The sequence below is a fragment of the Rhinatrema bivittatum genome, chromosome 5 (genome assembly GCF_901001135.1).
Source record: "Rhinatrema bivittatum chromosome 5, aRhiBiv1.1, whole genome shotgun sequence".
Lineage (NCBI taxonomy): Eukaryota > Metazoa > Chordata > Amphibia > Gymnophiona > Rhinatrematidae > Rhinatrema > Rhinatrema bivittatum.
In genome coordinates, this window is record NC_042619.1 from 212256818 (window position 1) to 212273423 (window position 16606).

General features: G+C 46.3%; 1 protein-coding gene across 1 annotated transcript in view; it reads left to right on the plus strand.

Annotated features, from left to right (window-relative positions):
* Window positions 1–16606, plus strand: part of EFHC2 (EF-hand domain containing 2) — a 161244-nt gene that overhangs the window by 115498 nt on the left and 29140 nt on the right. Inside the window, exon 8 of the mRNA XM_029603120.1 lies at window positions 11453–11618. Coding sequence (XP_029458980.1) covers window positions 11453–11618 — 166 coding nt within the window. The remainder of the gene's footprint in view (window positions 1–11452; window positions 11619–16606) is intronic.

A 16606-nucleotide genomic window follows, 5' to 3' on the forward strand; every position in this document is an offset into this window, starting at 1 on the left:
TTTTTCAGCACTTCAAAGTGGATTACACTCAGGTACTGTAGGTATTTCCCTATCCCCAGAGGGCTTTCAATTTAAGTTAGTACCTGAGGCAATGGAGGGTAAAGTGATTTGCCCAAGGTTACAAGGAGTGGCAGCAGTATTTGAACGCTGATCTCCTGGTACGTAGACCACTCCTCTAACCACTAGGCTACTCCTCCACTCCTTTGAGATGTGTCGACCAGAATTGTTTACAGTATTCAAGGTGCAGTCTCACCATGGAGCGATACAGAGGCATTATGACATTTTCCGTTGTATTCACCATTCCCTTTCTAATAATTCTCAACATTCTGTTTGCTTTTTTGACTGCCGCAGCACACTGAACCGATGATTTCAATGTGTTATCCACTATGACTCCTAGATCTCTTTCTTGGGTGGTAGCTCCTAATATGGAACCTAACATTGGCCTGGATTCACTATTCACTATTCTCGCGGTACCGGGGCGGCAGGGGGGCGAAGTGGGGGCGGGCCTGCGAAAGCCGGCAGCCATCGCACCACTGCGGTGCGCTGGCTGCTGGCTTTCGCACCGAATAACTACACCATAAAAGGTGTAGTTATTTGGCGCGAAACTGGCGGCGATAAGGGTCCTTACCTTTCGCCGCCAGCGATGTCTCCGACATACAAAAAATGCAATAACATAAACAATGTACATCATGATTAAAATAACTATTCAAATTTAAAATGCCTCAGAAAATAAAAATGTTTTAACAGATTTCCTAATCTCCTAGTCTCAGTCTGAACCCAGAACAGCATCCTAAAGTAATAAGTCCAGTTCACCCATTTCTTTTTAACTGTCCAACAGATGCAAAAATTGTCTCCAGCTCTTCTCCCAGGATATTCATCTTATTTATAAATGATTGTTTATACTGATGCCGTCAGATGGCTCTTCAAAGTCAACACCAATGTCTTTAGACTGCTCCAGGTTTATGTGCCTACAGGAAATTTCATTTTTTCTACTATAATGTGACCTGCACACTACCAAATGTCAGCCTTCATACATTGTATTGTGCAATTGTTTTATGGCCAACTGCAATGTCTCTGAATCCTCAAAATCAATGAAGGCATGGCATTTTATTTCAGTCCCCGCTCTCAGAATATGCTTTGGCTTGTACTTGGAGAACAGGTTTTCAAGGTGCTTCTGCTTGATATTGCTGGGGGAGGTTCCTGGCATAAAGCTACCGATGGGGCCTTCTTCTTTCTCTGCCATCATCACCTCTTCCTGTCACTGGGAACTCCATCATCCTCAGTGGGTTACTGTCTCTTCCTCTCTCCTTCACCTCCAAGCTCAAATGAGGATCAGTACTTCTTAATTGTAGTAACCGGTGAGACTATACATTCAAAATCTCAACATTTCAGTGAGGTTCAGGTTGTTATTATTATTATTTATTAGATTTAATATACAGCCTGTAAAGGATTTATCCAGACAGTTTACAAAAAAAATACATAAAATCAATTTCAGGATGCAAACAAAGGCAAACAATAAAACAACAAAACAATAATTCATAATTAAGGTTCAATGAAGGTATTAAAAAGCCTGAATTAAAAAAGAGGGTTAACAGTCAAAAGCCTGACTGAAGAGCCAAGTTTTCACAGCCTACCAGAATTTCATATAATTTAACTCTGTACGGATGTCTAAGGAGAGGGCATTCCAGAGGGCTGGGGCATTATAACTAAATGATGACTCTCTTGTACCTCAAGCCTGATAGCTGAAGGAGGAGGGAGGAATAGAAGAATTTTCTTTGAGGAATGGACAGTATGAGATGGGAGTACCAGGGTATCAGGCGTTTTGAGACATAAAGGGCGGAGTCAGAATGAAAAAACATGAAACGTCGGACATAAGACTTTAAACCTGTTATGCTTGCTGGCTGCCCTCATAAGCCGGCTTACTTACTCAGTGCCACCAGCTCCACTAATATCTCTCTCTTTGCGGCCAGACGGTGCTGCCATCAACTTCTGGGGCCTCCATCTAGGTGCGAACAGATAGCATGTGCCAACCTAATAAGGCCCCACAACAGGAACAGTGCTTGCTGGCACCCTCAGATGATGTCACACGGCTGAGAATTTAAACCCTGGCCATATAATATAGCAGTGCTTTAGCAACAGGAAGACAACCTTCCAGGTTGGGAGAGTTGTTAACGTTCTTCATCTCCTTAGTCCAGCCTGCCTTTGTGTCTTCAGCAGCGTCCAGCCCCATCTTCATCTTTTCAGCTTCGAACAACCTTGTCTTCATGTCTTCAGCTTTGTCCAGCTTTGTCTTTGTTTTCTTAGTCTTGCCCCACCTTGTCTTCATCTTCTCAGCTTGTCTTCGCCTCCTCCAGCCTTGTCTTCTTCTCTCCAGCCTCTTCAGCTACCACATTCCTACCCTCAGATGGATTAATGATAATTGACCTTAGCCTGGACTCTCAATATCCCTCCCTCTGCCTGCCACTGACCATAGCCTGGACTCTCATTATCCTTGCTTTCTGCCTGCCTTCAACCTCAGCCTGACCCCAGATCTACTCTTCTGCCTGCTTCCCAGAGACTGCCACCTAAGTTCTGCCTGTCCCCGGAACCCAAAGGCTTAACTAGAAGGGAAAGGGGTTAATACAAGTCATGTTCCAGTTCAGTCTCTGCACTGACTGCTCCACCAGCTGTGGTGAGGATCCACAGGGCCTTCCCTATAGGTTGTTTCAACCTCACCCCAACACAGTGATTCACAATCCTAACAATTTTCTATGGCCCTGGACCAAGTGGCCTTGTCCTTACTCCAAGCAATACCAGGCTTGGCTCAATGACTGCAGAAACAACAGCAGGTATTTAACCAGGTCACCGCTGCCCTGGAAAGATTGGTTATCAGGATGAATGCCTTGAAGCCAGCCGCAGTGCCGGTGCTTGTGACTCCCCCTACACTGGTGCTTGCCTGCACCTGCCATAGCAGTCTTGAGTTCCTGGCACCCCCGCGTTACATGGAAGACCCTAAGCAGTGCCTTGGCTTTGTTAACCTATGCCATATGCACTTCCAATTGCAGGCCGGCCTGTTCCCAGATGATCATGCTAAAATCACGTACATCCTCCCCTCTTCGATGGTATTCACTGGCCTGGGCCTCTCCCCTTTGGGAGCGAGATGATCCCATGCTCCAGAACCTCTCTGGCTTTCTTTATACAAATTCTGCTTCATATTCAACAAATCGGAAAGAGACACTGCTCTGGCAGCGGAGATGTTACAAATTCGCCAAGGCTCCCGAACTCTCACAGAGTACGCTATAGATTTCTGAATCCTCACCTCAGAGTTAAACTGGGGTGAGGATAGGATAGCCTCATGGCCATCTTCCTTCAAGGTCTTGCAGGCCAAATCAAGGATGAGCTCGCAGCACAGGACGTCCCCACGTCATTGGATAACCTTATCACCTTAGCAGGGCATCTTGACAGAAGATTCCAGGAGAGGTCCTGAGAAAATAAGGCTCAGTGGCTTATCATCCTAGCACCTGACTTTCAGCATCCACCTTCTCCACCTACAATCCAGGATCCTGAGGTCAAGCCAGCAGAGCAACCCATGCAGTGGGCCACAGCCATCTGCCCCTTAAGGAAAAGTTACGCAGAAGACAGTTGGGTCTGTGCTTGATTGTGCATGTCACAGGCACCTTATTACCAACTACACCTGAGAAACAGGGGAAAGCAACCCTAGGCCGGACATCACCCTCTCCTCAAATCATCATTTCTGTGACCATTTCCTTGGGTCAAATCCACATATTCTCAGAAGCATTTCTGGATTATACCACAGAGGGGAACTTCATCGACCAAGCCTTGTTTTTACATCATGATATACCCATAGTTCCCTGAGACAATCTCTTACAATCTCCTCAGTTTATAGAGACCCCCGTCCTGGGGCAACTCATGGAAAGTACTATTCCCATGACGCTCAATGCAGGTCTTCTGCATTCCGAGGCTATCACTTTCTATGTTATCCCTCAAGAATTTAATCCTATAATTCTGGGACTTCCCTGGTTTCAAAAACACCAGCCCACCAGCAATAGTCTTCGCTGGAATTGGCCGAGTGGGGTCCGTCCTGTTCTTCTACTTGCCTGGCCTCTGTCACTCCTCTAGCCTGTCTGATACTTGTAGTTGCCCAGATGGGACTTCCTCTTCCATATGCCGAGTTTCTGAATGTATTTCCAAGCAGAAGGCAGAGACATTACTCCCCCACCGTTCCTATGATTGTGGAATCGAGCTCCTCCCTGGTAAAGAACCTTCGCGAGGAAGGGTATATCCCCTCTCGAAGCCAGAGACCAAGGCCATGAGCTAGTATATTCAGGAAAATCTTGCAAAAGATTTCATCCACCTTCTTCTTCCCTTGCCAGAGTGGGCTTCTTCTTTGTGGCAAAAAAGGATGGATCACTATGACCCTGTATAGACTACATGGGCAAAACGCCATTCCAGTGCCCTCTACCATTTATATCCAAACTGATTGCCTCCAAGGAGCCCAGATTTTCACAAACCCGATTTCAGAGGGATTTAAAATCTCATGCATATTAAACAAGGAGATGAGTGGAAAACCACTTTTAATATCAGGGATGGGCACTATGAATACTTAGTAATGCCCTTTGGCCTCTGCAGAGTCCCAGCAGTCTTCCAAAAAATGGTGAATGACATCTTTCATGACCTTTTGTGATCTATTTGGAAGACATGCTTATATTCTCCAAATCGCTGACCTCATACAGGCTACATGTAAAACAGGTACTCCTGTGTCTGCATGAACATCATCTGTATGCCAAGTTAAAAAATGCCTCTTTGAGCAAGAACAACTACCCTTCATATGGTATATCATTTCTAGTACCAGCAAAACAGAAGGTTATCTTGGACAGGCCCCAACCTGTCAGTCTCCAAACCCTGAAATGATTTCTGGACTTTGCAAACTACTATTGGCAGTTCATCCCAAATTACTCCTCCCTGGCAGTGCCTCTGACCACCCTAACATACAAGGATGTGGAGAGCAGAAATTGGATCCCCAGAGGCCGTCAAGGTTTTTCAGACCTTGAAGCAATCCTTCTTACAAGGGCCATGTCTGTGACATCCATATCCCACTATTCCCTTTGTGCTCGAAATAGATGCCTCTTCCCTTGGGGTTGGGGCTGTCCTCAGTCAACACCGTACAGAAGGGACACTTCTCTCATGCTCATTTTTCTCCAAGAAATTCTCCCCTGAAGAGAGGAATTATACAATTGGAGACAGAGAACTCCTTCAAGTCAAGTTGGCTCTTGAGGAGTGGCTGGGAACTTTTGATTTCTTGTCACCCTGAGATCATCATGGGGTAACAGGGGAGGAGGGGGCCTCGTAGCAGCATGTGCACAAACTTTCTATCTCACACGCTAGCACACTCACATATTCACTCACACTCACACACATATAAGTTCATTCTCACACACACACTTCTCTTCCTCTTCCACACACATACACTCACACACATGCACATTTATTCTTCTCCCTTTTCCACATACACATACACACATGCACACTAATTCATTTATTTCCCTCTTCCATGCACATTCATGTACTCTCACACTCAAATGCACACTCACTCTTCTCCCTTTTCCACACACTTATTCACTTCCCTTCCTGTTCCACACTAATACATGCACTTTATCACACAGATGCACACTAACTCTTCTTCCTTTTCGACACACACGCACACTCATTCACTTCTCTCCCTCTTCCACATACATACATGCACTGTCATACACATGCATACTCACTCTTCCCCATTTTCCACACACATTCATTCACTTCTCTCCCTCTTCCACATGCGCTCTTATACACACACACACACACACACACACACTCACATATACACGCTTATTCACTTCTCTCTCTCTTCCATACATACATGCACTCTCATACATATACATGCATACTCATTCTTTCTTCTCACCTTGATCCCCATTTAGCCACAGAAGCTGCCTCTTTCCTCAGGCTCACAAGACAAATGTGCCACTTCCCCCCTCTTCTGCAGCATCAGGCTTGTGCTGTCCTTATTTCCTGTGCGCGGCCCAATGCTGTTGCTCTTCTTGCGTCTTCAGTTTCTTTTTCCTCGCAAGGTGGAGAGGTAGGACACTATGCTCCTGCTCGTCGCACTCTTGCTGCGAGGCCTTGCACATCTCATCATCCTCCTGCAGCACGAGTGCTGACACTCCTGCTCCTTTGGATATGTGCTGCTCCAGCCATTTTTCCTTCCAGACTTATGCAGCAGGGCACCCAGAGTTTTTGGATGTTGGCCTGGAGACCCGGCAATTTGTTCAGAATTCTAGAATCTCCAGGCCAAATCCAGAGATTGCCCAGTTATGCCTCCTAAAAGAGACTCAACATAAGACTACCATCTACATGGACCATAAGAAACTTGTGTATCTTCAGTAAATTCAACAACTCAACTCTAGGCAGGCTTGCTGGTCCCTTTTCTCAATTTGAATTCGAACTCCACTATCAACTGACTGCAAAAAATCTATGGGAAGATGCATTATTCCACTCCTTATTAACTGAAGATATAACAGATGCCCCTAGACATAACATTGATTCTGCAAAGATCATCCTTGTTTCCACTACTATGGTTCCTCCCGGGAAGACAGTTGTCCCCGAGAGAATCTGGGAAAAAGTGTTGAAGTGGGCGCATGACTCCCGCATGGCAGGACATCCTAGTGTATCCCGAATGCTTGACCTCTTCCAACGCCACTCTTAGTGGCCCCAGTTCGAGAAAGATGTTAAGGACTACATGGACTCCTGTACTATCTGTGCACAGAATAAAGCTGTTCATGCCTGACCCTGGGGACTGTTACAGCCATTGCCAACCCCCAGAGAACCCTGGATCCACATATCTACAGACTTCATTGTGGATCTCCCTCTCTCATATGGTTCCATTGTGAAATAGGTAACAGTGGATAGATTTTCTAAAAAGGCTCATTTTGTGCCCCTCGCTTGGCTACCCTTGGCTCCTAAACTGGCCCGCCTCTTCATCCAATATGTCTTCTGATTACACAGCCTACCATCCCACAGCCTATCTGACAGAGGCATTCAATTTACTGCCCGCGACTGGAAAGCTCTCTGCCGTGAGCTTGACATCTCTCATGATTTCATCACAGCCTATCATTCCCAGGACAGCGAGCAGACCGAAAGGGTCAATCATGTCCTCAAGACCTTCCTCCAGCTGTATGTCAACAGCAGGCAAGACGGCGGGCCATCCTGCTACTTAGGGCAGAATTTTCGCACAACAACGACGTCAGCAGTGCCACCGGTTCCTCTCTGTTTCAGGTTGTATATGGGAAACATCCACAAATGCCGCTTCCTCTGCCTCTCACAGTGGATTGCCCCGCATCCTATCTTAGTGCTGACTAACGCCACAACCTTTGGCCTCACACCATACAACTACTGGAAATCTCACAAGCGGCTACTCTGGCCAAGAAGTACGCAGACACCTGATGTTGACCAGTGCCACAATTCAAGGTGGGGGATCTTGTATGACTAAGCACTCAGCACTTAGCCTTTGAGTCCCCTTGCTCTGCCTGGCACCCCAATTCATTGGACTATACCCCATTCAGCGTCAAGTGGGGCCCATGACATACCAGCTAAAACTTCCCATTACACTAAGAATCCATAATGTATTTCACATTTCATTGCTAAAACCTACTAATCCTTTCTTGGCTCTCCAGAAAGCCTCCCACACCTATGGATGTGTCCGCTGAAGAAGACACACAGTTTGAATTACAGGAGATCTTAGATTCCCAGAGGCAACACAATAAGCTAGAGTACCTCATTGACTGGAAGCATTTTGGACCACTGGGAATCTGCCACCAACCTCAAGGCACCACTTCTGGTAAAGGAGTTCCACAGACAATTCCCCTCAAAACCTAAGCCTCGGATCCAAGAGGGGGTACTGTTAGGTTTGCTGGCTCATGGACTACCCCACGAGCTGGTTCTCTTACTGAGCACTACCAGCCCCGCAGATGCCTCTCTCTTCGTGGCTGGATATCACTGCCATCAATCGCCGGGTCCTTCCTCTAGGCACATGCACAGGATGCACACTGACCTAAGAACCCCCCACAGCGGGAACAGTGCTTGCTGGCATCCTGAGATAATATCACATGGCCTGGTATTTTGTTAGGATCATGGACCCTTGAGCCGGTTGTGACTGCAGGTGTTGCGCTGTGGAGATCCACAGTGAGCATCGCAGCCAGGAGGCGGCGCTGAAGACAGACTCCAAAGAAGGCTTCATCACTGGAAGTCCGAGGTCCCCCCAGGAGGAGCCCATAGGGACCCGGATCTCTTGGACTTAGGTGGGACCAAGGATCCAGGAAGCGGCCGAAGAGATGGAAGATGAGGACGGCAAGGCTCAGGAGGCTAGAAGAGTCTTCACCCTCGGAAGCCCACAGCTCCCCCTGTGAGAGCCCGAGCCGCTGGGACTTAGGAGAATCTTCCAGGCCAATAAGAACTGGATACCTGTGGACAAAGGGGAAGCTGAAGTCGGAGTCGAAGAACGAAGCCTGGGTCAGAAACCAGAAGTCCGAAGCCAAAACCAGGGGTGGAAGCTGGATTCAGAGTCAAAGAACGAAGCAAGGTCAGGAGCCAGAAGTCAGACGTCGCAAGTAGTCAGGAACCAGGAAGCAGGAAACACAACTAGATCCTCCAAAGAGTGAACCTCGTTGCAAGGCCCCGTCCTAGTCAAGCTGCGGGGTTTAAATACCCTGCAGTGTCTGACATCATCCGGGGCATCCTCTTCGTATTTCCCACGCTGGCCCCTTTAAGGCTTCAGCCCCCGGGCGTGCACGTGCCTAGGGGGCGAGGCCAAGCGCATCTCCCTCGCACAGGGAGAGCTGAGGCAGGATGCTGGTCGGGCCTACCGGGCAGAAGAGGAGTCCGTGCAGGCCGGGCCGGCCCCGAGGTAGGAGGGACCGAGGCACGGCCAGGTCCCGTAACATATTTAAACCCCAGCCGTGCAACACAATGGTGCCTCAGCAACAGGTCAACTACCTTCCAGGTAGGGAGAGTTGCTATGTTCTTCGTCTCCTCAGTTCAGCCTACCTTCGTGTCTTCAGCCTTGTCCAGCCTGTTTTCATCTCTTCAATCTCGTTCAGCCTTGTCTTTATGTCTTCAGCCTCATCCAGCCTTGTCTTCATCTCCTTAGCCTTGCACAGCCTTGCTTTCGTCTTCTCAGCTTGCCTTCATCTCTCCAGCCTCTCCAGCTTCCACATTCCTACCCTTGGACAGATTAGTGTTAATTGACCTTAGCCTGGAATCTCAATATCCCTGCCTGCTGCCTGCCACTGACCATAGCCTGTACTCTCATTATCCTTGCCTGCTGTCTTCCTTCAACCTCAGCCTGACCCTGGATCTACTCTTCTGCCTGCTTCCTAGAGACTGTCACCTAATACCTGCCGGTCTCTGGAACCCAAAGGCTCAATGCAAGGGGAAAGGGGTTGGTGCAGGCGAAGCTCCAGTTCAGTTTCTGCATCATCTGCTCTGCCAGTTGGTGATGAGGACCTATAGGACCTTCCCTGTAGGGTGTATCAAATTCACCCCAATGCAAGGGTCCACAATCCTAACAATACTTGATCCAACAGATTGCGGGTAGCCAATGAAGTGCCTATAGTATTGGCCACATGACTAAATTTCTTGAAATCAAAAATGACCTTAGTGGCAGTATTTTGGAGCAACTGTAGTTGCCTAAGTTGAGAATTCTGGAGACAAATGCGGAGGGAATTGCAATAGTTGATTCTGGAGATCACAAATGCATACATGAGTAAGGCTCAAGCAGCAGACACAAGCGATGTATATAATAGAAAAAGAAAACAGATTTTTGGATGTTATTAGAAATATATGGAATCATCATTAGTTTAGCTTGAGTTGAAAACTGAGTGCAGTAACGACACTCTTAAGGGGTGCCAAACAGTACAGGAAATAAAGTCTGGTCAGTGTTTTGCTGATTGATTCAGAGAGCATCAGATTTGGGAAGATTGACCTTCAACCTATGGTTGAAGAGCCATTTGTCCACTTGGTCTAAACACTTATCGAAATCAGTGAGAAAGAAGTTCTTGTATTCACAAAACAGTAATCTAGATGTCATCTGCATAAAAAGGTCTAAATCCACAAAGCCTTGAATTAGAGTAGCTAACAGGAAAAGAAAAATGTTAAGAGTAGTGGAGCCAGAACAGATTCCTGAGAGACACCAGAGGGTAATAATATAAGGTCAGAGAGATGCTGGTTCTGATAAACTTGAAATGAACATTCATGGAGATAGGAACAAAACCAGGACAGAACTACATCAACAATACTGATCTCTTCTGTACGTAGAAGGAGAAGTTCTCAGTCGATGTTGTCGAAGGCAACGCTCATGTTCAACAGAACAAAGATGGTGTCCCTGCCACCATCAGCTTGAACTCTAATGTTGTTAGTCAATGTAAGTATGGCAGACTTGATATTATGCCTCTTTCAAAAACCTGACTAGGATAGATGTAGAATGTTGGTTTTAAAAACAAAATCACTGAGTTGATCAAAGGTGACCTTTTCAATAATGTTAGAGATTGGAAATTGGTCTATAATTAGCTAAAACATTGGGGTCTAAGGATGGTTTATTTAGTAAGGGATAAAGTCTAACCACTTTAAGCTGTTGTAGAAGGAGGCCTGAAACTAGAAAAGCATTTACAATGGAAGAAATATGCTTGGCTAAAGCTAAGGATGGATTTTTCATAAACCGTGAGGGCATGGGCTCCAGCTGAAAAATAATGAGATGGATAGATCTGAGAAATAGATTGATACTGGCAGCTGAAGACAAGTTGAAAATTGAGAGATTGTGGATGGTTGAGAATCACAGTTATCAGATATGAAGTCCATGCAAATAGTACTACTGAACTTACTTAGAAAATAGGTGGCAAAACCATCAGCAGAAGAACTGGCAAGAGTAAGAGGAGCAAGCTGATAGGAAAGATTGGCAACGGTATTAAATAATTGCCGTGGACAATTATCTGCTGATTTGATTTTTTTGGAGATGTATTTTTTCTTTGAGGAGGGTATTTCAGACTGATAGTGCCTATTGGCTGCTATCCATTTGTTTTCTACTCTTAATTGCTTTGTATTTATGCCAAAGTTGCTCAAAATGGCAAACTTATTGTTTTAAAGTTCTCAGTTCAGGATGGTAAGGATGTTCACATTAATTGATTATTCGATAATTTTCCTGATTATGAGTCATGAAACTGACATGATGTGGGCAATTTTGTTTCTACTAACTTAAGAAGCAACTGATGAATGTTGCACAATCTGTGCTACAATCTACCACAATCTGCAGATCTAAAATTGTAACCTCCCATAAGATGACCACAACCAAAAGAAACAATATCTTAATCAGACTTTTTGTGTATAAATGTATGTTTTGTGTATTTTTATTGGTTTTTTTTTACAGAGGACTTTACGCCAATTCTATACAAGGCTTCTCCTTCTGAAAAGACAGAAAGGAAATTTCCGCCCTACACTGGATTTGGCTCTGAAGAAGATTCCCTTTGCTCCTGCTTAGGCATGGTGCCCAAACCACCTCAGAAAGACTTCAAGAAGTTTATAGAGAAAGACAGGTATTCAAACCACCTGCATAGTAGTATTTTAGCAAGTAGTTTTAAAGCAAACCAACGCCCGCAAGTTCACTTTGAAAATCCTTGGGTGATTGGCCGAGTGCACGCACACCTTCATTCATGGAAAGTTACACCTCATCTCTGGAAGTGCATTAACTCATTATGTACACACTTTTTAAAATAAAAAAAAGAATGTGCATAAACGTTGACTCTGCCCCCCCGAATGCCTCTCTGGTGCATGTGATGGTACATGCACACCATTGCACATGCTAAGTCCAGCTTAGTTTTAGAATAGCGATTTATGTGCATAAAACCGCCATGTACAACTGAAGGCAACAACAAACAGGTCGATACAGTAAGGCCGCGGTAGAAACAGTGCGGCAGTGTCAGGCGCACCCTTCCTCCCCGCACGCACAGTTCTCTTCACTAACTCCCCGAAACTCTCTTCTAATTGCATGCAAATGCATGCCGCGGCTTTAAAGCGTTAGGGAAAGGTTATGCCCGCGTAACCCATTTTACTGTATAGGCGCTTAATACAGCGCCTATACAGTAACCTGGGTGCGCTGGTACCTGTCATTTCAAATGTCATTTCAAATGACATTTGGAATGACAGGCACCAGGAAGTGTAAAAAACACGAAAAGTCTTTGTTGCTTCGTCGCTGTGTCTCTTCTCCTCCCGGAGCAGGGCGCGAAAGCAGCCTTGCTCCGGGAGGAGGTGAGGCACAGCGGCGAAGACAGACGGGGAGAGGAGAAAAAGCAGAGCCGAGCAGAGCCGAGCAAAGCGAAAGCGTGCAGCAAGCCGGCGAAATAGACCTGCGAGCAGAGGCAATAGCAGCGGTTCGGTAAGCCTGGCACCCTCCTTGATGTAGTACGTCCCGGATGCCCCCCCTCCCCAGCGCGCCCGCCACTACCCCTTTCATCAGCTGCATCCACTGCGACCCGGCAGTCCCGTGAGGCCTACAAAAAAAAAAAAAATCCCCGGCTCCCGCGCCCCCGCACTGGCCCGCCGACTCTACCCCCCTCCTCCCGATCGGGGGGTAGAGTCGGCGGGCCAGTGCCGGGGCGCGGGAGCCGGGGATTTTTTTTTTTTGTAGGCCTCACGGGACTGCCGGATCGCAGTGGTAGCATGGCGCTGTGAGGGGGGCGAAAGGGTATATACCCATGAACGGATTTGAGTGGGAGCGCTCTGTGAAGCGGGACATGCCCGTGAGGGGCATAATGGGTGGATGCAGCTGATGAAAGGGGTAGTGGCGGGCGCGCTGGGGAGGGGGGGGGGGCATCCGGGACGTACTACATCAAGGAGGGTGCCAGGCTTATTGTTTTATTGTTTTTGAGTATCTTAAGCGGTGTCGATGGATTTGTTACTAGACTCACAGTCCTAACTCCTAGGGGGAGGCGGTAAACTAGCACGTTAAGGCCGCGGCAAAACAGCGGGTTCCTAAGGAGATAATATCAGCGCCCGTTACAGTATCTGAGGGGAATAGCTAATTCCTTCATTATACTGCTTTTTCGTTCATTTACATGCTGGGTGCGGAAAGGGTTATGTGTCTATTTTACAAAGCGCTAAGGACGCGTGAAACTGGAGACTGTATCGCTGGATGGCCTTACTCGTCTGTATTGTGCGCTCCCAGCACGTTACAGACGGGCAATCTTCGACCGGACGATACTGTATCGAGCTGTTTGTAGGGTATCTTTGTAAAGTGAAAATTCTTTCAAAGTGAATATGTGAAAACTACCTAAGCTCACCAAAGTTTTGGTCAGATGTTATGATCTTTCTCCTGATGAAGGTCATAATATTTGATGGGAAGATTGATGAGTTTATGTAATAACTATGACTCTTCTACCATGAATTAGCCAAATATTTTATAACACAATCAACAATTTGGCAAGCTAACCAAATGAAGACTTCTATAAAATGAAGCTTGCATGGTCCCAAGCTATTTTCTCTATTAGCATTCTGAACTGACTATTCTCTCATAGTAGATTCTAAACAACTTTTAGTACTTAAACCAATAACTAGTCCTATACTCCCAAAATGATGCAAAAGGCAGAAATGTATACAACCTTTTATTAAAGTACTGGGGCAAGCAAAGTCTCTACATATTTCACTAATGCAGCAGATTATTCTTGAAACGTGTTGGGATTTCATTTGTTTGATTTAGCACTTTAATAAATGTGGTTTTACTCAGGGCTTTTTGTCATGCAGTATTTGCAAATACTAAATACCAGCACTTTTTTCCTCTATCTGCTTGATTTGCCCTATAGTCCCTCAAAAACATATACATCCTGTATATGAGTGCCTGCACATTTTTTTTCCCAGAAAGATAGCACCGGTTTAATCAAATCTTGCATTCTCTTGTGCTATTATTTTTTCTCATATGAAATCCATTGAAGGTGGTATTGTTCTATTTAATATGCTGGCTGCTGACAGATATATTTCCTGACTAGTCTTCTGCATGTATAATTCCTCCAAATTGTCCCAATGTACCCTGTCATTGAGGTCAGCCATGCTGTCCTACTGTACCATTATAGATTTCATCCATATTGAGTGAACTCTGCCACTGAGTTTAGCCATATGTCCCAGTGTACCCTATCTTTGAATTCAACCATATGACTCTGTCCTAGAATTCATCTGTTATGTTTTAACTTGGTTTGTGGGTCCTTGGGTCGTGGAGAGAGCTGACTCCACCCACAGGGAGGAGTACTGTGGGGACTCTCCATGACAGGCGGGGTCTCAGTAGTGATAGACACAGGAGTGAGAGAATATTTATTATACAGCAAAGAGAAACCCAAGGATCAGGTTGTAAACTCAGTCCTGGAATTAGAAGTCCTGGGATGGATTCTCCGGTAGTGGTCCGCAGAGTGGGGTAACCCGGGGAATCCTTGCTTCTTGATAACCTTGTGCGTAGTAGCTCTGGTAGTGGTCCGCTGTGCGGGGTACGCCGGAGGCAGATGTGAGTAACTGATACAAGACAGCATAAATCCGGTAGTGGTCCTCAGGGCAGAGTAACTCTGAAAGTACTTGCTTCAGATATAGCTTTTGCGTTGTAACTCTGGTAGTGGTCCGCAGTGTGGGGTATGCCAGAGGTAGGTGTTGGCAATTGGCACAAGACAGCGTGGATCCAGTAGTGGTCCGCAGAGCCAGGTAACCCGAGGATCCCACACAGCAGGATAGATGAGATAACGAAGAGTGGGTCTTGTACTCACAATGCAGTAGAGAATTCGTAGTAGCAGCAGCGGAGATCCGATGCAGGAGAACTCACTTAGCTGAAGAAGGTGAAACAGGCAGGAGAGGCTCTCCGACAGGTGGGGACCCACCCCCAAGGAGTGGGTACCTGAGTCACTCAGCCAGGAACACCGGTACAGCGATGCGAAGCGTCTCAGAGAAAGGAATAGCAAGATGGAATCCTTGCTAACTCGTAGGTAGGAAAGTCCGGTTAGCTTAAATACACGTAGGCAGTGACGTCATGCGGAGGGGACACCCCCGAGGTTCCCGCCATGACGTGCACAAGAAGGAGGCAGGCGCGCGTATGCCCTAGGTCATTCTGGGTTCAAGATGGCGACTGGGATTGCCCTCACCATCCCGGGAACACCAAGGAGGTCAGAGTGCAGAGGCAGAGGCGGCCATCTTGGCCAGAATTGAGGCTACTGGGCAAAATGAGGTGAGCAGCAAAGGTCGCAGCCATCTGCGACTGAAGGGCACAACATCATCATGCTCCAGTGTGGTCTCTCATAAATTTTACTCATACTGCTTTGTTGTTGTCTAGAGCAGGATACCATCCAATTGCTCCCCCTCCCATTCTCTGAGACCCAAGTGCATCACCTCCAGGACACACCTAATCCTGACAGCTCTACTGTCTCTAAATGATCTTTTTACCATATTATTATTTGGAGTGAGCAGGTAATGACAATGGCTATTACCTTACAGTAAGGTCTCTCTGCAGTGTTGATGTCTTTTCTCTTGAAAAAAGAGATGCTGCTCGAATAAATTATACAAGTCCAGACAGGATTTATAGAATAATTTTTCTAAGAATATTTATTCTCAAACATCGCTGTTTACAAGATAAGATGGAGTACGGTCCTCCAAAACAGAATCAAGTTTCGCAAAACACTGCATTGGAGAGGATTTTCATCCTAATCAGCATAGAAATTTTCATACAGAATAGGTGCATCTCTCTATGCTGATTAGGATGCAAGCCCTCCCTGATCCAGCATTTTGCGAAACACAGTTCCGTGTTGGGGGACCGAATTCCATCCTATCTTGTAAACAGCGGTGCTTTAAGAATAAATATTCTTGGAGAAATTATTCTAGAAATCCTGTCTGGGGAAGCAAGATGGCCGCTTCCCCAGACTTTCCTCTAAAAAATGCCGCATACAAAACGCAAGGCTAAGATTCGTGAAAATCTTACCTCAACGCCTAATGTATCAATGAAACAGCCAAGGATTGAGGTGGCCTTCGGGAGATCATTACACCCCGGACCGGAAGCAGGAGCCGCGGGCGAGACCAGTGGAGAGCAGCTGCTGGACGCCAGGGCTGATGAGACATCCCTTAGTCCCGGTGCGCCAACTCCGCCATTGGGACCCCCAGAAGGAGAGGGGGAGATACAGCTGAGAACACTGTTGGAACAAGCGACTCTGAAGACTCCAATAGCCCTGAGAAGTAGCAGTGGAAGGCCGAATGCTTCAGAGAGCCTGTTTTTTCAGGGCTCCAAGGGCCGGTTTGAGGAGGAACAGCGTTCGGAAGGAGAGAGACGCCCTTCTGAGGTAGGAGCGAAAAAGTCTGCTGCCTTCGATTATGGAAATGCCGGTAAAAATTATGGAAATGCTGGTAAAAATTACCTTAGAGGAAATTTGGAAGGCTATAATAACCTTGAATGGAGCTGTAACTGACTTGACTTCAACAATGAAAGATAATTTGAGTAAAGTTCAGTCCTAGGAAAAAGTGATTACTGAGATAGATACAAAGGTAAAGGCAATTGATTCAGAGGTGA